This window comes from Vulpes lagopus, chromosome 6, assembly GCF_018345385.1.
Source record: "Vulpes lagopus strain Blue_001 chromosome 6, ASM1834538v1, whole genome shotgun sequence".
In the NCBI taxonomy this organism is placed as follows: Eukaryota; Metazoa; Chordata; class Mammalia; order Carnivora; family Canidae; genus Vulpes; species Vulpes lagopus.
This window is the reverse complement of record NC_054829.1, coordinates 22,803,077-22,829,076: the sequence shown is the minus strand read 5'-3', so window position 1 is coordinate 22,829,076 and position 26,000 is coordinate 22,803,077. Positions and strand designations below refer to the sequence as shown.

The 26,000-nt window shown below is 50.4% G+C and overlaps 1 protein-coding gene across 6 annotated transcripts in view; it reads left to right on the top strand.

Moving 5' to 3' along the window:
* The window catches only part of ADCK1 (aarF domain containing kinase 1), a 112,770-nt gene that overhangs the window by 51,828 nt on the left and 34,942 nt on the right, over nucleotides 1-26,000 (top strand). For 5 of the 6 annotated variants that reach the window (XM_041759703.1, XM_041759702.1, XM_041759705.1 and 2 more), the window contains one exon: nucleotides 19,465-19,623. The exons of the other annotated variant lie outside the window; for it this stretch is intronic. In XM_041759703.1, the coding sequence (XP_041615637.1) occupies nucleotides 19,465-19,623 (159 nt within the window). The remainder of the gene's footprint in view (nucleotides 1-19,464; nucleotides 19,624-26,000) is intronic. 6 annotated transcript variants of the gene reach the window in all.

Sequence of the window (26,000 nt, the reverse complement as noted above, 5' to 3'; positions counted from 1 at the left end):
TCAAAAGGAGATTTTTATCAATTATGGAGAGAGATTTTGGCCATAAAATGGTAATTTAACAAGTAGGAGATGGATGGCGGGATGCATTAACGTCAGCCAGGACGGATGGTGGGCCATTAGTCACTAGGGGAGAGAGTCTTCTTCCCCAGGCCCCCCGGTTCCTGCCTTCACCCTGAGCCGCTGCCCTGCTTCAGTCCCGAGAGGCCTCCTCTTTGTGGGGTCTGCTCCATCTCCAGGGCACCTTCAGTCCATTGCTCTGCAGCTTCTGCATGGCCCTTATGTAGCCTGGGTCACGTCCCTCTCACGCCTGTGGAATAGAGCCCCCCAGAGGCCAGGGCAGGAATTGCTTCCCACTTTCTTTCCAGCCTCATCCGCTGTTCCAGTCTTCATGGAACTACACCCTGACCACATGGGAGGTTCACTGCATGCACCCCGGCCTGTCCTCTCACTTTCCCGTCTTCACTCAGCAGGCCCCTCTCCTCCTGTGAGCTCCGGGCTGACACCACCACCACACGCACACACATGTTCTGTTTGCTCAGTGTCAGGCACTGTCTCAGAAGTTCCACACAATTCAGCTTCTTGCTAAGATCCTCTGAGATGGGTCCTACTATTATTTATTTTACAGATGGGAAACTGAGGTACAGTTTCCCATGAAGTCATACCCTGGACTTCCTCACACATCCCCAGTTGGGATTGGTGGCTCCTTTGTGTTTCCTCTGGATGCTTTCTGCCCCTGTCACAGATCTTATGCAGTTCTTTGTTGCATTAAAGAACCATCTTGAATCTCCCATGGGGCCTACTGTGGGCTCTGCACATAGGAGGTGTTGGTAAGTGTGGCTGAGTTGAATAGCAGAACTACTTTGAGTACCCTTGTCCCCTTGAAGCCTTCACTGACCTCCTCAGCCACATTGGACTTTGAATCCGGAGCAGTTGGTTGACCTCTTACATCTGGTCATTTCCATGCCAGGTTTATGTTCTTGGGGTGGGTGGTCTTCTCCCACTCTTCTTGGGGTTCTCTTAGATCACTGCTCAGTGCCTGGCACACCAAAGTTGCTCACTCATGGGTTGTTACCTGCATTGAGACACTCTGTCTGATATAGGATGTCATGACATGGGTCCTGGAGTCCTCAGGGTGGCCAGCTCTGCTCCTGCCTCTGTCTCACTTCCATGGTCCCCTGGGGCGTTCCCATAGGAGCCTGTGGAGGGCTCTGTGAGGGTGTGTCTGGGGCTTTCTAGACTACAGGCTAAGTTCAGGGTCTGTCTTCCGGAAGGAACAGAAGGGTCAGTTCTTTTTTTTTTTAATATTTTATTATTTATTCATGAGATACAGAGAGGTAGAGACATAGGCAGAGGGAGAAGCAGGCTCGCTGTGGGGAGCCGGATGTGGGACTCAATCCCAGGATCCTGGGATCATGACTTGAGCCAAAGGGAGATGCTCAACCACTGAGCCACCCAGGCGTCCCCAGAAGGGTCATTTCTGAGGCAGTATGGCTTAGTGGTTAACAAAATAGGCTTTGGCATCAGAGAACCTTGCAAGAATCCCAAATGCTGCCAGATTTTAGCTGTATCATTCATTCTTTCTGAGCCTTAGTCCCCCTTTCCATAAGTAGGGATGACAACAGAACCTTTGCCCTAATAGAGCCATGACGAGGATCGAAAGCTATAGCCCGCCTGGGGTGCAGGGCCTGGCACACAGTGAATCCTGGCAGCAGTTGGCTCCGGTCATCATGTGCAGAGCTCTTGTGAGGACAAAATGAAGCAGAGACACTGGGATCCTTGATTCTATCCAGCTCACCACCTGTGCCTGGACCTTTCTGGAGGTCGACAAACACTGGCTTTTCTTATTTGGCCTTTGTCATTCAGTGGCAAGTGCCTTAGACAAAAGTTACCCAAGAGAATCACTAACTCCTGGGTTGTGATGGTTTAGAAATCACCTGGTCCAAGCCCTGTGTTTCACAGGTGAGGAAACTGAAGCTCAGAGTGGGAAGTCACTGGTCCAGAGTGGCACAGCTGGGTGGTGGTGTAAGCAAGACCTGAACCCAGTTCTCCCAACTCCCAATCCAGTGCTCATCTTCCTGTTGAGGGCTGGGAGCTTGCTGGAGTGAGAAGGCCAGCACTTGGAGACATGCCTGGTCTTGCTGTCAAACCCAGAGGTGCTCCACTGGCTTTTGCTCTCCTTGGAACTTGTGGTCTCCTGGGGACTTTGAGGAAGCCCTGTTTTCAGAGATTCATGCCTCATGGTGAGAAGATTCTCAAGGTGTTCTTTCTATCCTCTGGTCAGCCCTCCCACTAGCTAGTGGTTTGGGATGATTATACCCATGTGTTCACCCTTCACCTTCAACCTGTAGACCAGGCTTGTGGTATATCCCCCCTCTTTGGGGTCTAGTTCAAAAGTGGTACCCAAGCCCATACCCTCTACTTAGCAAATGCGTTGGTCCTGCTTGCTGGAGAAAGTTCCTCAGCTTATGGTGGCCCCCATTCACAGACTCTGGAAGGTGGGGGCCCACCACTGACTGCTTCACTCCATCACAAAATACAGACTCCTTGAGCAGCTGATAGGTACTCACCTCTGTATGGACGCTGTGGGGGATCTAGAATCTGTCAAAGCCCCATTGCTCCCTCTTGAAGCTGGGCAGACAGAACAATTCACAGAGGAAGTAATTAGAGAACAATTAAGCTCTGCTGTGGGGCTGATGCAGGATGAGTTCTGGGGAAAGTTGGGAGGAGGGGACCCTTGGAGGTTGAGTAAGATTGAAGGAGTGAAAGTAGGAGGCCGTTCAAGGCTGGTGGTCTGGTAGCGAGGGTGGCACACAGCTCCACGGTGCTCGGGAGCAGAGCAGCAGGGCTGGGGCAGCCGAGCCCCTGGGTGTGCTATATCAGATCACAGGGCTGCTGTCACAAAGCATTGCAGACTGGCGGCTTAAACACCAGAAATCTGTTGTCTCCATTCAGGGGGGCAGGAGTCTGAGACCCAGGTGTTGGCTGGCTCAGTTCCTCAGAGGCTGTGAGATTCCTCCAGGCCTCTCCTCCAGCTTCTGGTGGTGTGCTGGCTTGTAGAAGTGACCCCTGGTCTCCCTCTACCTTCGCACTCACCTGGCGTCCTTCCTGTGTGCCTGTCTTTCCCTGTCCAAATTGCCCCCTCTTGTAAGGATGCAGTCATAGTAGATTAGCACCCTGCCAGTGTGGCCTCATCTTAACTTATCGCCTCTGCAGTGACACTATTTCCAAGTAAGGTCCCATTCTGAAGGTTGGGTACTGGAGGTTAGGACTCCAATATATGAATAGTCCCAGGCCATAATTTAGGCTGGAATAGGTGAGGGCATTAGCACCTTTATAGTCGTGAGGCTTGGAACCCTAGCCTGAATGAGCCTAGGCAAGAGGGCAGACTTATTGTGTCCTGTCACTATGCTTTGGGAAGGGAGAGGGTTGAATGGGGCTTTTGGGGTGCTCTTCCAGGACTCTTCTGTCTCATGTTCTTCCTATATCTTCATCCACAGCTGGTTTCCTCTGTGACCCACTGCCTTTGGCATCTCTCACTCTTACCTCTTCCCAGGTTTACTCCCAACAGCCCCTCCCCCCAGACTCCGCTTTCCTTTAATGAAATTCTGGATCAGGACTCTGCCCAACCGAGCCAAGTCAGGTGAATAGTGTCCCCCACGCCCCTCCACCCTGTTCCTATCTACCTAGAACCTGAGCATGTGCAATGAGGTGTTTGCAGCTGTAATTTGGTAACTTGAGGAGTTTATAGTAGATTGGGATGGGCCCTACCTCCAGTGACTGACTGGTAGCTTGCAAGGAGGCCATGTGGTGGCGGCCGTGGAGATATGAGTGATGCAGCTGCAAACCAAGGAACTGCCAAGACTGCTGGTGGCCACTGGACATGAGGAAGAGCAAGGAAAGCTTCTCCCTGGGGGCCCTCAGAGGGCATGTAGGCCTGCCAACACCGTGATTTCAGACTTCCCATCCCCAGAATGGGGAGGCAGTACATTTCTGTTATTTTAAGCACCGATTAGTGATTTGTTATGGTCACCCTGGGAAACAAATACAGATGACCAATCCCTGACCAATCACAGCGGTCGCAGGAGGTGGGGTCCCTCAGGAGATGTCATCCCTCTCCATTTAAACTCCAAGGTGACAGGTGATGTGGGGTGGGATGCAGCAAAGCATAACATGGTATAAAAGATGTTCATGTCAGTGGATGATAATGGGGAGTTTGTGTTTGTTTGGTACTTGCTGGGTAGTACATACACCTTGGCTGAATGGTTTACAGATATTGTTTCTAACCGTTACAATAATTCTGCGAGGTTGGTTGATTTTACCGTTCCAGTTTTCCAAATGAGGAAGCAGGAAGGTGAAGTAACAGCCACAGTCTCCTAGCTAAAAGAGGCAGAGGCAGGCTTTGAACTCTGTTGCCTAGGCATCCCCCCACCCTGCCCCAAAACGTGCCCCTCCAAGATGCTGTGCAGCAGCTACCTGTGAGGAGGGCTGGTTTCTGGAGGGCAATATAGTGGGTGTAGGGGCATAGGTATTGGACCTTGGTGTGCAGACTTGAGGGTCCTGATCTTAGAACCTATGTTTGGTCATAGTAGCTAATAGTGTCTGTGTGCATGCGTGCATGCGTGCGTGTGCAGGCCTCCACGGCTGATTATGGGCAGAGTCGGCCAACAGTGAAGGATGGCTGGAGAGGTGCAAGGCAGGAGCCACGCAAGGAGGCTCTTTCCTTCCTCCACATCTGGTAGAAGTGAACTCTCCCTTTGAGCCTATTTTAGCTGTATCCTGGAGCTTGGGCATGCCCAGTTGTTCTCTCCTCCTCAACGCCCCCCGGACTCCCTGTCATCTCTCAGGAGCTCAGAGTGAGTGTCCCAGGTTGAGCAGTGGGTCAGGAGGCCACAAGCCAGAAAATGAGTGCCACAACCACTGCTCTGGAAGGAGCTGCCCTGACAGCTGACCCCATGCCCTCTGGGACTGCCAGGCGAACTGCAGGGGTGTCATCTTCTCCTTGAATGGAGCTCATGGCCTTCTTTCCCCTCCCCAGGGAGAAGGGGTAGGTGTCTTCTTGCAGGTCGCTCAAGGCTGGGGTTGGCAGCGTGGGCAGGATGGATGTGATTGCTGTGGCTCTGATACCTTCTCCCGGTGTCCAAGTGAGCCAGATGCTTGTCTTTACTGGTGATGGCTGGGGCAGAAGCAATGATTTGGAGTCCCAGGTCCCACACTGTCTTAGAGGGGACATAATCGCCCACCTCAGCTGGATGCTTACCACATGAGAGGTACTAATCCTGGTTGGGAACTCCCAGAAGACGACTCCAAGAAGAGGAATCTGGTGAGAGTGGTTTTGTGGGAAGGTCAGGTGCAGTAGGGAAGTGGAAACATGGTTCAGGGAAGAGAAGGCAGCCGGTGACCGTGTGTCCTTAAACCAGCTGCCACCATGGGAACCTGGGAAGTGGTGCCAAACACTTGCCTTAAAATCAACCAGCCCAAGGGCCAAGAGAGAAGGTTGGGTGTTTATACACCAGCTTCCTAACTTCACAGTGATGGTTGCCTCTGAGGGCTGTGAATTCCTGCAGCCTTGGAGAAAGAGCCCTCCAGCTCATATGCAAATACTGAAGTTGCAGGAGGGACCAGGGGAAAGATCTGAAGGATTGGGTGGGCACTGCAGGTGTGCATGTGCCGGTGTGCTCTCCTGTAATCCCCACAGCTGCCCTTTGGGGGAAGTACTGTTATCCAAGCAAAGCCAGAGAGGTTGAGTCATGTGTTTGAGCTTGCACAGAGACATGAGGTTGAGTTGGGAGCAAAACCAGGATTGACGGCAGATGCCAAGATCCTAACCCTTGCGTTCTATTGCCCTGTGTAAGGAGCCCCGGGCCTTTCCCCAGGTTTTGTGTCCTAGCAGTTTATGGCTTCTCCTCGCATTCCCAAGTGGGAGGTGGGGAACCCTAGCAGGTCAAGGAACTGCAGATTTATTGTGTCTCCATCCCTAGCATGTGTTCGATGTTTCCAAACAGTCTCCTTTCAGTCCTCACAAAAACTAGGTAAGTTAGGTGCCCCTTTTCCCATTTTTCCTACGTGTAGAAAATAAGATTCAGACATACTAGGTACTCAGGGCCACATAGCAGGACAGCAGCTCAGCTGGAGGCTGAACCTGAGGGCTATCTGACTGTAGAGGCCTATGCACTTCAGTTACACAGGCTGCTGCGAGAGGTGTGGGGCCGGGTTTAAGGCCCACCCGAAGGGCCTGTGAGACCCAGTCTGCTGCTGAGGGCCACGCTGCTCCCCTAGCAGCACACCAGCCCACCATCTTGCCTTCATTCCCAGGCTGGCCCTGGGCCTCTGTTGTCTCAAGAGCCAATCACATGGTGGAGGAGGTGCTCTATGAAGCATGTGGTGAGGCTATTTGGCTCTTCTCCTCCTTCTCACCTCTGGGAAAGAAAGGTGCTGCCCCTCTGTGCTCACAGGCAGGGGCTGGTGTTGGAGGTGAGGAGAGGTCTGCCCTCCTGTGTACCTTCTGAAAGCCGGTCCTTCTAGGGGAGGAGAGGGAAGGAGAGGAGCCCTATTCTCTTTCCACCATGCCCAGGTCCCCACACATAGTCTACCTGCTGTAGCTCCTTGGCAGCAGAGAGAAGCAAACCCTCCACGTCTGGCTGATTTATGTTCATTGTTGAAACAATAATGTTTAATCTGGAAAGGGCTAATCAATTTTTTATGCTGATTATGAATAGGCCAGCTGTGCCTGCTTCTTTATTCATGGGGCTTGAGGAGCAAGCCCATGTCCCTAGCCGGGCTTCCTTGGTGGTTTTTGCTGTGGGGGGCCCTGCTCAGTGGCCTTGCCGGTGTGCCACTTTGGAGGTGACTCCTTATGTGTGTGTGTGTGTGTGCCTGTGTATGTCACCAGGAAGGGTAAGTGACTACAGGTGGAGAACCAGATTTGAGTGTGTGTGTGTGTGTAGGGGGAGGCTGGTATGGGCGATGGTACCGGCATGAGAGTGCAGGATGGAGAATAGGAGTTCCAGGATCATAGAATTAGGAAGGCCATCCAGGACCAAGTACTCCAACACCCTCCTTTGCCAAGTGAGGAGTTTAGACCCAGAGAAAATGAAGCAACCTCCCTAAGGTCACAGGGCTGGTTAGTGGAGGCAGTGGGACGGGTTCCGTCACTCAGAGGGCAGAACTCTTTGCCTAGAAGTACAAATGGGGCCGGAGAGTCAGAGGAAGGCAATGTGTAGCTGCGCTAGCTGAGTTACTGACTCTCCTACAACTCTGACATCTGAGGAGCTTACATTTTAGGTACAGGATGAGCTAGAGACAGCTCAGTGAGAGGTCAGGATGAGTTGAGTCAGCTGAGATTTGGGCTGCAGCTTTCAGGTGTTCTTGGAATCCATTGATAGGGTCACAGAGAGGGGTGATTTGGGGAAGGCAGTGAATTCTGGAGAATGCAGAACCTGAGCAGGACTTGAGTGCTGTCAAAGGAAGCCAAGCACAAAGGTCTGGAGAAAGCATCTTGAGTGGGTGGAGAAGCCTGAGCTGAGGATGTCGTCTCTAGTGGGTGTCACCTCGGGCGAGGGTGGGGTGCCTGAACCTGGAGAGAGACTGGAGGGGCCCGTGTGGCCAGGGCCTGGGGCTGGAGACATGGGGCCTTGGGCCGGGTGGGGGCAGGTGCTCAGCTCAGACCACTTGGTTGTCCCACAGGTGTGTGTTTGGGCCCTCCACGGCCTTTCTCCTTGTTGGATGCCACGAATCATTTGTTCATTTATTGGCTCAGCCGATGTTTGTGGGACTTCTGTTGTGTGGGTGTCAGGGGTTATGTAGCTGGACAGGCTGCCTCCATGGTGCTTATGATCTAGTTGTAGGGGAATGACACGTTAAATGACCAGAAAAATAAAAGTTTAATGACATTCATGATAAATGCCACAAGGGAAAAGTATAGGGTGCTCTAAGTTTGGGAGGCCAAGGATGGGGGGTCTTTCCAAGGACTGAATGGTGATTAAGGGGATGGTTAGGGGAAGGAGGGCAGGACAGAGAGAACAGAGAATGCAGAGGCCTTGGGATGAAAAGGAGCATGGATCCATCTGGGGACAGAAAAGGGGTGGTGGTGATGGGGCAGAGAGACGCTGGAAGACACAGCTCGAGACATGTATCAGGCATGTTTGGGAGCCCTGGGGTCAGTGACCCCAGGGAGCCCAGAGCCAGTGACAGACTCTGTAGAGAGTGGCACAGTCCTCAGTGACCTGCAGGGGGACCAGGGGTGGAAGTGAGGATGGTTACAAGGCACTTGCGGTAATCTGGACAAGAGTGATGGTGACTTGGAAGAGGGGTGGGTGGACATATTTTGGAGACAAAATCAACAGAACTCAAGGAAGAATTAAATGAGGGTTGAGAGGGAGGGACGGGCACACTGGGCTCCCAGGGCTGGGACATGAACAGTGGGGGCCACCTGAGAACAGACATGGTGCTAGGGGTGGGTACTGCTGGGGCAGTATTAGCGGGTCACCTTGCTGGCAGTTTGGGGAATGACTTTCCTGTGAGGCTGGGCTTTGCACAGTGGCTCCCTTCCTCCTTAGGGTCGGTGGTCAGAGAGTTGGTGGAGAGTCCACGTGGGACTGAGCAATTTGGGGTTTAGCACTGAGAGACTGGGTCCAGCATTAGGTTCCTGGTTTCCAGACATTAAAAAAGTCATCAGCACCCTGACCTAATGAGAGCTCTGAGAGAGAGAGAGAGAGAGAAAGAGGAGAGGAGAGGAGAGAGAGAAGCTGGGTCCATAGGAGAGGCTGTTACTTCCACAGCTGGAGTAGCTCCTGCAAAACACCATCACAGGAGGAAGTCTCCCTTAGGCCCCTGCCACTCTTCCATCTTTGGTGTATGAGCTGATGGTTTTATGTGAGGTAGAAAAGGAAACAGAGCTTCTTGTGAAGAGACTGGCTTAAGGGCTTCACCTGGGGCCTGGGAAGGAATACCATGTATGAGGCAGCCAGGAGAGCAGAGGACCCCTTGCCCTGGAAGGAGGAAGAAGGACTGGTTATAGGTGTCATCACCTGTCACAGAACCAGACCTATGATGTGCCCTCCTGGCACCACGACCCATGTTCCCACACTGCCAGTGCAGCTCCTTTCCAACCCTCTAGCCTCAACATTGCCCTGGGAAATGCAGCAAAAGAATAAAAATGACTATACTGAGACTGGGACACTAATGCTTTGCATCAGAGGTCAGCAAACTTCTTGGTAGAGGCCTGGGTTAGGGTCCCAGCAGTGCTGTGACAAATGAGTGCAAATTTAGTGGCTTAAAACAAGACACAATTATTATCTTCCCCTACTGTGGGTCAGAAAATGTAAAATTCGGGTTGGCTGGGCTGTGTTCCTTCCAGAGATTCTTGGGGAGAACCTCTTGCCTTGTCTACCTTCTAGAGGCTGCCTGCATTCCTCGGCTGGTGGCCCCTTCCTCCATCGTCACAGCCAGCCATGTGGCATCTTTCAACCTCTCTCTCTCATTCTTTCACCTCTTCTCCCTTTGTCATATCTCCTTCTCCAACTCTGACCCTCCTGCCTCCCTTTTATAAGGACCCTGGGATTATCTTGGGCCCACATAGTAATCCAGGATGCTCTCCCCATCTGAGGAGCTTTAACTTAATCACACCTTTGGGGAGTGGGACATGGACATCTTTGGGGGGCCCTTTCTCTGCCCACCATCAGGCCAGCTAGTAAATATTTTAGGTTTCGCAGGCCATTCAGTCTCTGCCTCTGCTGTGGCAGTGTGGGAGCAGCCACAGACAACGTGTAATGAATGGGCATGCTGTGTCCCAATAAAAGTTCATTCAGAGACACTGAAATCTAATTTCATATAGTTTTCATATATCAGAAAATACTATTCTTTTTCTTTTCCCAGACATTTAAAAAATGTGGAAAAGCATTCTTAGCTGATGGGCTGTACAAAAACAGGCATCGGCCTGGATTTGGCCCACGGGCCATTGCTTGCTGCCCCCTACTCTAGACATGTAATATCCTTTAATACTTAGAACCCCTTGCAAAATGAATGTTGTTATCATCACTCCCATTCTGCAGAATGGTAATGGACCTAAGCACTTTGCTCAAGGCCACACGGCTAGATGTTGGCAGGTAGGAATGCTGACACCAGAGCTGATGTTTTTTACCCTCCCTTCGTTTTGCTGGAGTCAGCCAGGCATGCGTGTAATGTCCCCAGATGTGGACTTTCTCTTCCCAGTAGATCTTGAAGGTCTGGGTTTGCCCCCTTAAAAATCCCAGGGTACTGCTGCTCTCACATGCAAAGCGAATCTGGAAAACTTCTTACTGGGTAGAACATACTCAGGTGTTCTAGAAAGATCGTAAGGGCTTTGGTACCTGAGCTCTCTTATTTGGGGCTCTGAGGCATGGGAACGTAGCTTAGGCTCATTTGCCATATGGCATTTTGCCACCTTCCAAATGCTAGGGAAGTCTGTCCTGACAGCAAATGTTGCCACCATAAGCAAGGATGCCTATGCCTTATTTCCTTTCTTCTTTATTTTTGGGTGTAGGAACATCTGAAGGTTGTTGGAAAGAGGCCTTTGGAGTTTTGTAGTTTTATGAGGGTGAGCCCATTAGGTTTTAGAAGTCCTGGGCCTTGCCAGAAATGAGTGTGCGCCGCTGTGGCCAGGCTCCCCACTCCCCACCACCCACCCGCGTGAGCTGTGGATGAGGACTCCTCCTTCCGGGGGTCGACCTGGGGGGGCCCAAGTCAGCCTGGATTCCAGGTTGGGAGTTGTTGGCCGTCTTCTTTCTGGCCCTCATGTTGCTGGGTCTTTCTCCTCTTATGTATGGTTCACACAAGCCCTTCCCTCTGCCTAGATTCCTTCCTTCATCTAGTTAACTGGCACCTCATTCTTTAGATCTCAGTTCTTTGTTACCTCCTCTGAGAAGCACTCCCTAACCATGTTTAATCCTCTGAACACAGGCTCTTATGGTATCAGCTACCTCTCCCTTCCTAGCACTTACCAGAGTTGGCCATTTCCCTTTGAGTACTTGATTAATTCCTGTCTTACAACTGGACTTTAAGTTCCAGTAGTGACTTCAGAGGGTGGTAGCTGTTCCTGATTTGCACAGGACTGTCGAGTCCCTGGTGACTAGCACAGTGCCCTGCTTATATTGGTCACTTAAGCATTTGATGGATGAATAAATAAATGACCTTTAGCGAGTATGTTCCTCTCTATAAAGTGGGGGCAATTCTGTCTCCTCTGTCTAACCTCAAGAGAAGGTTGAGAGCACATAAGAGCACTTTGAGGGCAACAAACATTATGCAGCTATAGGAAAGTACCCTTGGTTGAGCATTTAGTCCTTGTCGAGCAAAGATATCCTGACATCCCTTATACCAAACCAAGCTCAAGTTCAAGCAAGAAGTACTAAGTCCTCACATGGGTAGGTTTCAGTAGAGGGGATAGAGCTGTCTGTCTGATTCTTGGGACTGAGCTCCTGCCCCCACCTGTCTCTCACTCTTGTGATGGGGTGTAAGCACTAGGCTCCCAGATACCCATGGCTCCAAGAATGGCTCGTTGTTTCTATACTGTGATCACCTCGTGGATACCTACCTGGTCTGGTCCGGGCCCTGGATTATAGGGGTCCTCGTTTCATACTGCATCTCATTCTGCACAATTTCTTCTATCCCAGAGATCTCTGTTGCAGGCAGAGACATAGACATGTCACCCTGTGAGGCTGTACAAGTTATTAAGATGGGGAACGTTGAAAGATTAGATTTATGACAGCCAACGGTGGATTATGAAGAATAATTTATCAAATGTCAGTGCCTGCAGCCTACAATTTACAGAAGGTTTGCTTAAGCTGAGGAGATCTGATTGGACTGCCCCCACCCCCACCTCTAATGAATGACAGATCTAATGGATGGCTTCCCAGGCTGGCCAACCACACTTGGTGTTTATCTGCTTTTTATTAATCATTATTATCACAACATTTCCATAGGTCCCTCCACCCGCAGCTCTCGAAGTGCCCAGCACCAGCGAGGCTCTCTCAGCTACCTTGAAGGAACAGTAGCCACCTCTGATGCCTTAGCTACCCTAGATCATCTGGAAAGCCCAACATCCCCTTATGACGAAGAGGATAGGGAAAATTGAACCTCATTCATTTATTAAGAAATACTTATTGAATACCAATTACATCAGGTACCTTGGATACAATGTTGAGCAAAAATGGAAGAAGTCTATCATTTAGAAGGCAAGACAGAGTTTCAGCAAATATAAATCAAGGCAGAGTGCAACTGTGTTAATTGCTCCCCAGAAGGGCACCCTGAATTCTGAGGATATACACAGGGAGGCTTCCCTGAGGAGGTGATAGTTGAGCTGTGATTTGAAGGAGGAGATGGGGCAGGATCAGACTCTGGATTGTTTTAAGGATTTTGGCTCTGAGAAGCTGGTGAAGGGGTTTAAACAGAGAGAAGTGATATGAGCAGCCTACGTTTGGAAAACTCACTTTAGCCACATGTGGAGGATAGATCGGAGGAGAAAGGAATGTGGTGGCTTTTACTCACTGACTGAACAGAACTGACAGCCTAGAATTGCTGGCTCTTTGTTCATTGCTCTCTTTGTTACACCACTCTGTCCTCTTCACAGGGGTGTTAAATGGGGCACCCGGGAGGTGCCTGGGTGGCTCAGTGATTGAGCATCTGCCTTTGGCTCAGGTTGTGATCCTGGGGTCTTGGGATTGAGCCCTGAATTGGGCTCCCCACAGGGAGCCTGCTTCTCTGCCTATGTCTCTGCCTATGTCTCTGCCTCTCTGTGTCTTTCATGAATAAATAAAATATTAAAAAAAAAAAAAAGATAGGGCACCTGGTACTCCTGCTGTAATTTTTGGGGCTATTCTATAGGTTATAATCTAGATCCTTAATGAGTGTCGATTCACATGAAGACTCTACAAGGTAGGTATTAAATCCCATTTTACAGATGAGGAAACTGAGGTACAGACAGGTGATGGCCCAAGCCGGTGTACCATGGAGCCAGAGTTTGAGCCTGGGCGATTTGACCCGAACCTTGCATTGGAATTACTTTGCTCTGTTGCCTCTCAGATCCCACCGTCCTGGCCAGCTGGTGGGCATTCTCATGGAACACACCCACGGCCTTGGGTGTGACTGCTCCTTGCTTCTTGCTTTTTGGTCAGCTGCTTGTCACATCCCGTGGGAGGAAGGAAGCTTGCTCTGAACTATGATGCCCTTGGCAGAGCCAGGTGGATGATTATCTTATACCTGGAGGCTCTTAGCAAATTGGTGAGAGTTGAGCCTGTGCCAGCCTCCTTGTGCAGGCTTAGACAGCAACACTGTCTTGTAATTTCTGGGGTTGACCCTTGTCAGGAGAGGCCTCGGGTTCTGCCGCCAGCCCTTCGTTCATTCTTCCCAGCTGGGCAGTAGCAATAGCTAATGGCTCTGCAGAACTGACGGTTTGATCTTCCAGAATCCCAGAAAGAACGCAGACTACATGGAAGACAGGGACTGTGTGTCCTCGAGCTATTTTTGTCATTATTATTCGTATTATAATAAATTGCTCTGTGTGGGAAGCTGAGGGTGGGGGTATTCACACCTGGAGGCAGGGCAGCTTTTGAGTGGGGATGAGGAGACACTTGGATGCCTTGTCCTCACTCCCAGCGCACAGGGACTAGATAGTGATTTCAGAGGTCCCCTCTTCTTAGCTTGCCAGAAAGTCCTGTCGGGTGTGGGTGAATTGTCACTGGGTGGGGGGCACTGTGTCCAGCAGGCCCTGCTAAAATGCATGTTTTCCAGAGGCTGTTGCCTTATTTTGCTGACTGGGGTCTCCTCATGGCCAGAGATAGTGTCTGTTTTGTTGCCCCACATACCTAGCATGGTTTCTGTCATGTGGCAGGCCTGCAGGTCAGTATTTGCTGATTGACCGACTTGAGCTGAAGAGTGGCAGCTTGGTTTTGTTTCCTGTATTAACTCTGGCCAGTTAGTAGTGGTGGCCCAGAGCACCGTGTGGAGAGATTCTGAGGCACCATCTGTGCCCAGCAGAAATGAATGCTGTGGTTGATTAGTGGTGTCTGGTGTAGGTATGCTTAGGGTGTACTAGTTAGCTATTGCTGCCCAGCAAATGGCCCCCAAACAACAAACATTTGATATGCTACAGTTTCTGTCGGCCAGGAATTTGGGAGTGCCTTACTGGGTGGTTCTGGCTCGGTCTATGTGAGGTGTTGCCTGGGGGCTGCAGTCATCTGAAGGCCTGACTGGGGAAGGAGAAGGAGAATTTGCTTCCAAGATGGTTCACTGTGGGCAGGAGGCCTTAGTTCCTTGGACTTCTCTCCATGGGCTTAGTTCCATGGCCTTAGTTCCTTGGACTTCTCTCCATGGGCTGCTTGAGTGTCCTCCTGACAGGGCAGCTTGCTGCCCCGGGAGGACACCATCTGGAAGAGGACAGGAGGGTGTTATGGTGACGTCTCAGAGGGCATGTGCTACCTTCCTCCATGTGCTGTGGGTCCTTAATCTAGCTCACGCTCAGAGGTGGGCAGTAGACTGCACCTCTCAAAGGTATTTAAGTACCTGTGGACATATTTTAAAGCCACCACAGGGGGAATGAGAAGGCACATGCCACCTATTTGCTGTCAGTGTCAGGTGTTACTTAGAAGATGCAAGAATGACCCTGAACTGATGGGATGCAAACTGGGCATGTTTTGTAACCAGAAGGAGGAGTAGGCATTGTAGCAAAGTAGGATGTCAGCTGGCAGAGTGATGCTGAGATGGAAGGGTGCCTGGGGCAGGTCCCTGGGAAACGGTGCCAAGAGGAAGGGGCAGGTTTCACACAGAAGCATATAGGAAGTGATGGTGGGTTTTCTGCTCAAGGCAAGCAGTCTGTGCTTTGTAGAGTCCTAGGTAGCTGGAGCTGTCTCGTCAGCTTCAGGCTAGGGTGGGGTAGGTTCCTTCCAGCTACTCCATTAGCACAGGGACTTGTCCCTCTCCTCATCAGACTATAGTGGATGGCTGCTGGCACCCAGCCAGGCATGGGCAGAAGGGGCATTTCTCAATCTCGAGAGCCAGATGTTGTTTGCTGCTGGTGCCATGGTAACCTGCTCCAGGTGCCCTGGGCTGTTTTCCCATCTCCTAAGTGGGAACTGCCTGGCCTTGGCAGCTAGGCCTGGACTTGCCTGCTTTGAGACAAGCTTCTGTCTTCATCTGGACCCAGCCAGTTCTGGGTTTGTTAGATTTGTTGGGCATTATCTTACATCAGTGTAGTTTGATGTCGTAAATCCAGAAGAGGTCTGATGTGCATGACTATGGGGACAACAGGATGGAATATTTGAAACTGGGCCATCTTGGAAAATCCAGGACATTGCCCTTCCTGAGGCTGGTGAGGGGCCTGAAGCTGGCTGGCAGAGAGACATAAGCAATGCTCCCGACAGGAGTCTTATTATGGCTTTTATAGACAATCCTGACTTCCTGTTACCTTATTTGGGTAAAATGAGGACCCTGGCCAGTGCTTGGCTGCTCAGTGGTGTGGCATTTTGGAAACATTGCCCAGGAAACTGGCTTCATAGTCGTAACTTTCTGGAGAGTCTCGCTCTCTGCCCTGTACCTGGGTCTAAAGTCACATGGCCTTGGTTCCCTGGACCCCAGCTGATGTCAGTCTGCTGAAGTCTTAACCTGAGCCGATGGGGGGTGACACATTTCTTCTTGCTCCTCTCATGTTTTCTGCTCATAAAAAAACAAACACCGCCTCCTGCTTTCTCTCGCTCTCTCACACACATACACGCTAAAAAAAACAGATCATATAAAGCTAGAGAAACTTTTTTTTCCTGATTATTTTTCCTTTTCTAGACAGGGACATTGATATATTTGAATCATGGGCCGACAGTAATTAAAAAGCACATAACTAGTCATTTTAAAATGCAGTTGTTTTACTTAATTGATTTTGCCACCAGACCCGGAGGAAAAAAAGAGGAACAGGGGAAAGACACGCTTAGAAAGGGAGACAGGTTTCTGCGAGTGACTGGAGGCAGCTAAGGGCCCTGCTTGAGTCTAATTGCTGGCCATGTTGCAGTTGGTTTCTGTTAATGGTTTTCTGCTCACAGGGCTGGGGGCCGGGGCCTGATGGGAGGGGTGGCGTTGGTGTCAGCTGCACGGGGGGTATAATTCTGCTTTCGGGACAGAGTCTATTTTTCCTTACTATCTATCAGCATAAAGTACTTCTACTGAGCACTTTGAATCAAGGTTCCATTTAGAGATACTTTATTCATATTTAATTACAGGCTGTAGCACCAATCTTTAATTACCTTTTTTTATAAGCCAGCTAAGAACATTCACTAGCAATCAATTATTGTGTGTGTGTGTGTGTGTGTGTGTGTGTGTGTGTGTGTGTGTAAGCAAGCACAGGAGGGTGTGGGTGTGTGCCTTGCTTCCTGATAGAAAGGAAAGGATGGCAGCAGGGGCCCTGGGAGGTAGTAGGTGGGCAGGGGTGGAGTGGCATCTGCCCAACAGGTTCCTTGTATGGAGTGAGTGGTGCATTTCTCATGTCTGTCTTTGCTTCCACTGGTCAAACTGGGGATGGTGGTGAGGGCAGGTCCTCAGAGGTGGGCCTCATTCAAGGTGCCCAGTTGGTACCCAGGCTTGAGTGGTATCTTAAGCTCCACACTCCCTGCCTCCCCTGGTAGAGGCAGGGAATTGTGGGAGGCCCCCTTCCCATTCCCCGGGGATATGGTAGACCAGGCTTCCTCTTACCTGAGAGATTGGGAGATGCTTGCCTCAGCCCTTTCCTTCCTTCACCTCTCCCTGGAGTGCTCCTGGCAGCTATTCTTGCCACACAGTCCTAGTGATGCCATGTCACTCTTCAGTTGCAATGACTCTGCAACGTCCCTGCAATGACACTGGTTTGAAGCCTGGCTGTCCTTCGAGAATGAGCCAGTGTTCCCAGGGAGCCAGGTGGAGGCTTGGGGTGGGGAGTGGGGTCAGATGACCCCCAAGTCCTTTTGCAGTGGGGAGATGGGGCCATTCCAGCTGCCTGGGACATGAGGGTCTGAGTTCACAGATCTGCTCCAGAAAACATTCTCCTTGGTGCTCCTTCAGGAACAACCAGAGGGTTTCTAAAGGCAGTTGTTGTTGATTTCATTATGTAATGGCTGAGAATGTTGCTGAAGTTCTACCTCCCTTCTATTCCTGGATCCCTGTCCCAGCAAGAGGGCACGGGGGGGGGGGGGGGGGGGGGGGGGGGGGGGGGGAGGGGAGGGACAGGAACTCACACTTACTGAGCCTCTTGGGGATGTTGGGTACCCTGCCCGTGTTTCTTTTGTCTAACCCAGATGGGCCCGAGAACTTATCAGTCAGAGCCCCTTTAGCCCTGTGTGACAAAACAACTCAAACTGACTTAAGCAAAAACAAGAAATTATAGGGTGGGTATTCAGGCATGGTTAGATCAAAGAGCCCAATCATGGTGACCAGGATTCATTCTCTCTATCTCTTGACTCTGCTTTCCTCTGCTGTGTGACTCCTGGTAGCCCCAGGCTTCAAGTTCAACTTTTACTTTCAAGTTCAGCAAAGAGAAAGAATCTCTTCTCCTACAGTTCAAATAAAGGAAAACAGTTGAGTCTGACTGGATCTGTTGGGTCAAGTGTCCATCTCTGAAGCAGTCAGCGTTACCCAGAATATTCAGGATTCCGATTGGCCACGCTGGGGTCTCACACCTACGTGGGGTAGCAGGTGGAGTGCATGTAGGTAAATCCCCCACAGGACATGTGCTTTTACATTTGAGGCCTTTGGACTAGTAGGAGTGTGGGAGCAGGAAGGTCCAGCCATTTGAAAAGGAAGAAAGTTGATTTAGTGCCTCTCCAAGTGAGAGGATTCAGCCTTTCAACAAATACGTGTTTGCCACTAGCTATTTCACATGCTGTTGTAAGCATAGGGAATTCAGCAGCTAACAAGACAAACAAAAATCCCTGCCCACTTGAAGCTGATGTTCTAACGGGGTCTACCGGGTTGGTGGTTCTTTCATTCTCCCAAGCCAAGCCCAAGTCCAGAATAAGGGGTTTTTATATGGAGAGACCCAGGTGATTGACATGTGGAGACTCTGGCCCTCAGGGGACCTCGAAGTCAGGAGGGAGGAGAATCCACAAGTATGTGATTGGGGAAGGAGGTGGGGAAGTAAGCCCTGGGAGGGGCAGAAATAAAAACCCAGTGAAGAAGAAGGGGGACGAGGAAGCCAATCTGTACCCATCTTTCATGACAGAGAAGTGGGCCCCTCCCATGTTGCCTGGACCTTTGGCCTCTGAAGGATGTTGATAAATGGGATGGAGTTTAGTGAAAGCTACAAAAATGATGACAGGGCTGGAGGGAGTGATTTATGAGGGAGATTAGCAAGGTGCTGGTGCTGCCTAGCAAGCAGAGGGGTGGGCTGGTGGCCGAAGGTCATCTGACTGCTGACGTCCAAGGAGAGGAGGGGGCCAAGGGGCAAGACAGAATGCCTGCTGCAGAAGAGGGTGCCGGGGGAGGCAGGGGCGAGGACTGAAGGCCTCAGCATGAGGGGGACATGAGTAGGGCGGCCATGGGACTAATCATGCATGCACATATTTGTGTGTGTGTGTGTGTATGTGTGTGTGTGTGTGTGAATGGACCTTCTAGGATTGGGAGGCTATATGGGGACTTCAAGAAATGGAGGGGGTGAGAATTTTAGCCTTGGATATTTTTGTAAAAAGGCTTTTGGGGGTCTCCTTCCCATCTGTAGAATATTCATATCTGGACCATGTGGGTGTGGACACTCAAGTCAGAAAGACTTTTCTTCCTTCAGGAAGATTTGGTGTGGCATTTCTAAGAGGGAAGGAAGGAAGAAGGGAAGAGAAGACAGTAAGGAGCACATATTCCATTTCGTAGAGAAAGGGCAAGGGATCTGCCCAAGACTCCCTTTGGGTGACATTGCAGGTGGGGATTAAAAGTGAGGCAGGGGCATGCAGCCCAACTGGCCAGGCCGAGGGTGGGCTTGGGGACCCATGTTGAGCCTGCTGCTCAGGCAGGAACAAGAGGTGGCTGTTAGGTTTGGAGCCACCAGCCTAGGGTCCCTTGAGCTCTCCTATATTGGTGGATTTGAGTATCTGATCTCTGTATTGGGCTGCCTGGGGCCCAGGTTCTGTTAACTCTTGATTTTATGTATATTTGTAACAGCCTTAGGGGTGCAATGGTACATAATTAAACGAGCAGATGGTACTCAGTTCTGAACATTCTAGACAGCACTTCTTTGGCCTTGAATGGAGGTGCTCAGGGCGCCCATGCATGTGTATGAGGATGCACCCTCCATGTGTGTTTTCTCTCTCACTCCCTCCGTATGCTGCTGTGGATCTCCATGGCAGCAAAGAGCCCAGGCAAGACACTGGGTTGGCATACAACTGGTAGAGCAGAAAATCTATCGGGAGACATCAGGCGGTACTGGCCCCATATCCCCTCTCACCGAACTGAGTCATCTTAATTGCTTCATCTTTTCTCCATTCTTGACAGATTCATGATTTGTTCGTGAGCTTTGATGACACCCCTCTGGGGGCCGCCTCCCTGGCCCAGGTTCACAAGGCAGTGCTACATGATGGGCGGACAGTGGCTGTGAAGGTCCAGCACCCAAAGGTGCAGGCTCAGAGCTCTAAGGACATTCTCCTGATGGAGGTGAGGGACTTCCTCTTTCATCTTCATTCTATATTTCTCTGGAAACTAGGTGGCTCCAGTGACACTGGTTCAAGGCAGCTGAGTGGAGTGTGACCCTTTGAGCAGCAGGATGGGAGGGGAAAGCTTGAGACCATGACAGAGGAAGCGTCAGGACAGTGCTGTGACCAGGGGACCTATGGCTGGGTTGGTCAGTTGTTCTCGGTGTGTTCCTAGGAGCTGTCTGGGGATGGTCTCAGAACATGATGGACAGCTGCTGGGCCAAGGAGACCTCAGGTGGATGTTGAAGAAATGAGATGAACCAAAGAGGGTAGAAAAGTTACATCTTAATTTGTTAAATTATAACAAAGGCAGCCATGTGGTCAACCAAGGGATGTAAAAATGACAGGAAGCTCACATAGAAATATTTACACAGATTACATGTTTGCTTATCTCCTGTTTTGAGTGAACAAGCTTGTCTACCTAAAATGTTCCTGGGAAAAGACCTGGTGGAGACTGTGTCTATGGACTTTTCTAGCTCTGTCCTCAGAGCAAGGGAGGGGGTGAGCTGGGCCCTGGCTGGGTAGTACCCATCACCTGGCCCAGGAGGTCAGGCATTTCACCTGCCAGTGTGTCTCTCCCCTTCTCTGCAGGCTCCCTTCCTCTGTTCTCTTTCCTTATTCTGGACTGAGTTTGTTTCCTCAGCTCACCCTGACTAAGCTTTGCATACGCATGGAAGGTATCTTTTGCCCTAGGTGCTAGGTGGGTCCCAGGAACGCAGGAGTGAGGAAACTCCATCTTCATCACTGGGGGAGTTCCCTGTTTAGTGGAAGGGCAGGTCTGGACACAAACATCCACAGTGTGGGACTGTGAGTTCTGCCCAAAGTGCTGTTTTGGGTATGGTGCCCCCAGCACTGTGCTTAGTATGTTGGAGGTGGCCAGGGCTGGGGACAGGGCTTCACTGAGGAGCTGGTAAGACAGCCGGGCTGGGGAGGAATAGCCCAGCCTGTGCAAATGCCTGAGGCTTAGAGGAAGAGTGGGCTTGGAGAAGAACGAGCTGGTTCAGGTGGTATGGCTGGGAACGGTTGGAGATGGGGCTGGGAAGGTAGACAGGATATCGTGGAGGGCCTGATCTTGCAGGCTAGAGCATAGAAAGGTATACACAGCAAATATGGATCTACTGTGGAACTGAGGGGATCTGATTCTTTCCTGTAGTCAGTGGGGAACCATTTAAGAATTTTAAATCTGAGAATGTCATGATCAGATGTACATTAGAAACGAAAGTCTGTTGGCAGTCTAGAGGTTGAACTGGAAGACAGAAAGACTGTAGCCAGGGAGCCTAAAGGAGGGGCTGCCACACTGGTCTGAGCCAAAAATAATGATGTGCTACCAAGGCAGTGTAGTGGGAGTGAAGGGGAGGGGTGGGCTGGAGGGGCAGGGTCATAGGACTTTGTGACCAGCTTTACATGGGGTGGGGGCAAATAAGGGTGTGAGTGAATGGGAGGGGAATAAAACAAATTGTGTGTTTCTCACTTAAATGATTAAGATTGGGTGCCATTAACCAGTGTATCAGTCAGGGTCCGGTTGGGAAGAAAAAAAATTGCTGTAGATATTTCCAGCAGAGGGAACTTAAAACAGAAAATGAGGCTTCCAGGGGGATGGAATAGCAGAGAAACCACAGGGGATGGTGAGGCTGTTACCAACTGTAGGAAGCTGTTGCCACTTTCAAGGTGGAGGGACAAGGAAAAGAGCTAGTTCTCAGGAAAAGGGCCTGGGAGCTGAGGTCACCCTCCAGAGCTGGCCCATGGTGGGCTGGTCCTTTGGGAGGTGGATCATAGCCATAGGGCCCATCACCTGGAAGGTGGAGCCCTAGATGCTGTTTGAGGCAGCAGAATTCTACCTCCTTCTGTCCCCAGAATTCCACCAGTGTTGCCCGTTGGCCAAGCCTAGATGGGAAATGCAGTTTCTCATGAAAGTAGTGGGGTTAGGATGATCTCAGAGCTGGGTGGAATGGGTGGTGGAGCTACCACGAGAATGAAGATACTGCAGTCAGGAGTTCTGGATTGGGATTGCTCTGCTGGTCTGCATTTAGCCCGGAAATACAGATACAGGATTTACCAGCAAGGAGATTCACAGCAGGTAGGTGAATCCGGCAGAGTAATTGAGGTGGAGGGTGGAGGGTGGAGCAAAGAGAAAAGAAGACAAGGGGAGAGCTGTGAGGACTACTGTCATCAGGGGAATATGCCCAGGAAGTTAAGCTCTCAGAGGAATGGAGAAGGCACAGCCAGAGAGATTGGAGGAGAACCAGGACTGGGCAGTGCTGCTACATCCCGTGGAAACAATTTCAAGAAGAGAAATAGAAAATGTAGCAGCATAAAATAACAGTTGTGTGTTTTGCTCATGAATCTGCAGTCCTGGCAGGGCTTGGTAGAGAGACTCACCTGTTTCATGTGGTGCCAGCTGGCTGGTCTGCCTGAACTGGAGGATCTCTCTCTAGGTGGCTCACTCACATGGCTGGTGGCCATGGGCCGTGGGTCCTTCCAGGTAGCCCTCTCCACAGCTGCTTGGGCTTCCTCACAGCATGGTGGCTGGTCCAAAGAGTGAGTGTCCCATGAGAATAAGGCTTAGAGCACATGAGCATTTTATGTCCTAGCCTTGCCAGGCATAGAGCACTACTTCTTCTTTACTCTGTTAGTAAGAACAAGAGTCACAAAGGCTCCCTTAGTTTAAAGGATGGGTGGATACTCTACTTCTTGATGGGGGCATGACCAGGTTCTAGAAGAGCATCAGAATGGGAGATACTGTTGCACCCATTTTGGAAAATACAGTCTGCCGGAATTAGTCAGTGTTGTCAAATGCAAGATAAAATTAGTAAAGCTCTGGAACCTCTCGGATTTGGTGATTGAGAGTCCTTGGGGTGAGCAAGGAGAATGGAGTGAGGGGGTGGGAGAAAATTGAAGCTCCAGGGGGTGGAGATGGTTGACATAGATTACTTTTCTCAGGTGTGGCCGTGACAGTGGGGAAGGTCATATAGTGCTTAGACCAAAGTGCACAAGATTAGAGGTGGGGACTGGAGCAGGCTGTCGCTGATGGGGAGGGTGGCCATTAAACGGGAGAGGGGTGCGGCTGGAGATCCAGTAGAAAGAAGTAACTGACAGATGTGGTCCTAGGGGAGACTCCAGGGATTGGGCTTGAAGGACACAGGTGGAAGCAGTAGCCTCGGTCAGCCTGTGTTCGGAGCCTGGAGGAAGGTGGTGAAGCTGCACACAGATGAGTGTGTGAGGCAGGGGGGGGATGGTGGAAGGAAGGTGGGCAGCTGAGTCGTACCAGCCTGATAGCCCTATTTTTTTCACTGCAGTAGGAGGCAAGACCATCTGCTGAGAATGAGGGGGTAGGAGGTGGCATTGGAGGCCTGGGTGGGGGTGAAGGTTTAGAATGTGTGATGGAAAAGGGAGCTGACCAGGGCTCGAGAGCAGGGTTCCTGAGTGACACCGGGCTTCTATCTGGAAACCAGAGTGTTCTGGAGCACCTGCCACTGGCTACACAACAGCCGTAGCTGGGAGTGAACTAGGAGTCTCAGAGCATGCCTGGGTGTCCCGAGACCCAGCAGCCACTCCTGTGTCAGGCAGGAACCTGCCTCTGCCCAGAGGTGCCATCGAGACCCACTTGGGCTGGGAGGACAGCAGTGACACTGTTTCTCTGCTCAGAGCCTCATTTCCTAAGTAATGGTGGCCATGAGGTCAATAGCAATGATAGCGCTAATAAAGGTTTGGCATGTCCCTCCTGGAGATAAACATCAGATGGTTTCCTTGGGAAGTATGGCCCGGCAGCTGTGTGCGGAGTACAGAGTGGCCCATGCACAGTAGCCGAGGCTGGGTGCCCAAGGCCGATTGGAGACCCGGACTCACAGCCTTCAGAAGAGAAGTGGGACACAAGGCCCGAGGTCCCCACCTCTGTGCTCCATCAGCATGAACAGCAGGACCGATGATGGTGCTGCCTTTTCACCAGGTTTGGTCTCCAGTGGAAAACATCCTCCCCAGCTCACCCTTCTGTGTAAATTAAGAACCTGACTGGAAATCTCATTTCATTTTTATATTTGAAAGGAGTCTTACAATTTTGTTCCTGAGTCCTGACTTAGAATAGTATCTTGGGTTTAGGAATGAAAACCCCAGAGAGGTTCTCTTAGCAGGAGAAGAGTGACTTCTGGGGGGCGAGAGGGCCATATTTGCCACCAGAAACTTGGAGACATGGTGAGGAAAAGCGTGGCTTTCTGGCAGTTCCTTTTATGATCACTCCAGGTACTTTGTGTCCTTGTGCCTCCCTCCCACTGCCCACTGCTGTCCCTCTCTCTTCTCCAACTCTGTGACTCCCAGCACAGTCTTTGAGAAAGAGAATCCTACTAGGGTAATTCATACTAAAGAGAGAGTGACTACTAGACATAACCTTTGAATATTTGCAGCTAGAGAGGTGAGCTGCTAAATCCAAATACATATCTGCTATAAAGGAAGGTCTGGGAGTGAGGCTTTTGAGAGTGAGGAGGTTGGGGACTGATACTGTTTATAGTAGTGAAGATGCTTTAGGCAGCAGGTACCTGAAAAATCCAACTGAATGTGGTGTAAATAATAGTAACTGTATTATGTCACATTTCAAGACACCCAGCAGTAGTGTTGACTATTCCAAAGTTGACTGATCCAGCACTTCACTATGGTTTTTAAGGACCAGGTTCCTTTTGTCTTCTATTCTGGCTTGTCTTAGGGTAATGCTCCTCATGGTCCCCAAACAGCTGCAGCAGTTCCAGCTATTACAAGTAGATGATATCCAGTGCCAAAGAGGACCTGTTTCTTCCCTCATATTCCTTAGCAAAAAGGAGCCCCTCAATAGAATTTCCTTCATTTCTCATGAGCCACAAGTAGGCCACATGCCTGAGTCTAAATTAGTCTTGGCAAGAGATATGAGACCGATTGTGATTCACCTTCTCAGGCTAAGGCCCGCCTTCCTTGAAGGACATGAAAGATGCACAAAACTGGGGTTCTGTTAGCCAGGATGGTGAGGAAAATGGCTTTTGGGTTGGCACCTAATAGCACATGCCACCATAGTGTTTTGTGTCTCCTGAGAACCTGGCACTCTTCTTGGGAAGGGGGCAGTCTCTTGGATAGACTATGCAATGGTGGTAGGAGGGTGGAAGCCGACTCTCAGTAAATGGTGTTTGATGAACCTGATGGTGTTGGTGACTTTGCACAAAAGAGAAAGGCACAGGCAAGGGTGTTTTTCAGCTTTGTCATTATCACCTGATATTGTCCCTTTAATAGTTGGGGCAACTCTACTTCTAGATGCACGGCCAGTGACTCTTATTGATTTGAGTGGCTGTCCAGAGCCAGACTAATTGGGCCCAGAGATTGGAACAATGATTCAGCAGGAAGGGGTGAACTGACAAGGCAGTCTGTTCGTCTGCTGGCGGGCTGGCTTTGCAGCAGTTCTTGCCTACAATAGCAGGGCACTCAGCGGGCTGGATCTCACTGCCGTTCTGTTAGAGAGCACGGTAGGACTCAGAGGACCCGTAAGCTGGTGGTAAAACCATAATCCCCAGGTCCCAATAGTATCACCTCAAATCACTCCCCGTTATCTCTTGAGCTTCCGGAATTGATGATGAATACCCCCTTGCTCTGTGACTCCCTGAAGAACCTAACTCCTGCTCTTTGTGTGCCACCTGTCCCCAAGGTGCTCTCCCACACAGGGGAGGGACTCTGGTCTGAGCACCAGAATCTGATCCACATTTTGATATCATCTGGCCCATGCCAAGGGTCTCTAAAAATAAAGACCTGTGACGGTCAGGTCTTTGACTTTTTTTTGAACAGCATTTTCAGTGCATGCTGCCTGTCATCTTGTTTCTTTTCTGAACGTGTTGATTGAACAGTGGGTGGCTAGGTACTGTTTGTGTTGGCACCGACTCCAACAGCTGATTTTATTTTCTAAAAGACATTAAAAAACCCCAGAGATGTAGACTATCCTGTGGAAACTTCTCTTCACCCTATAATTCTGTTTTGTAAAAAGTGTGCACTTTAATAACTTATCGGAACAAAGATAAACCCCATGAATGGCAAGCTATTTACATCACTCTGAATTGATTTTCGATCCTTGTCGAACATCCATTTTTACCAGTTCGGATCCGTGCAGGCGTTCTATTTAGCGTGCTCTTTTCCCATAGAGCGTTATTTCTTTTATAAGATATAATAACTTAATAACAGGCAGCCTTCTTTCAGTTGCAGTTTTAACAGTCCATAACAGCTCTTTTTGCACCTTATCTCACGCTTCCTATTGTATTACCCTGTATTGCATTGCATGAGTCAGGGCTGCGCAAAGAAAGGAGCGAGAAAACCCTGTGTCCGAGTCCCGCATTTGAA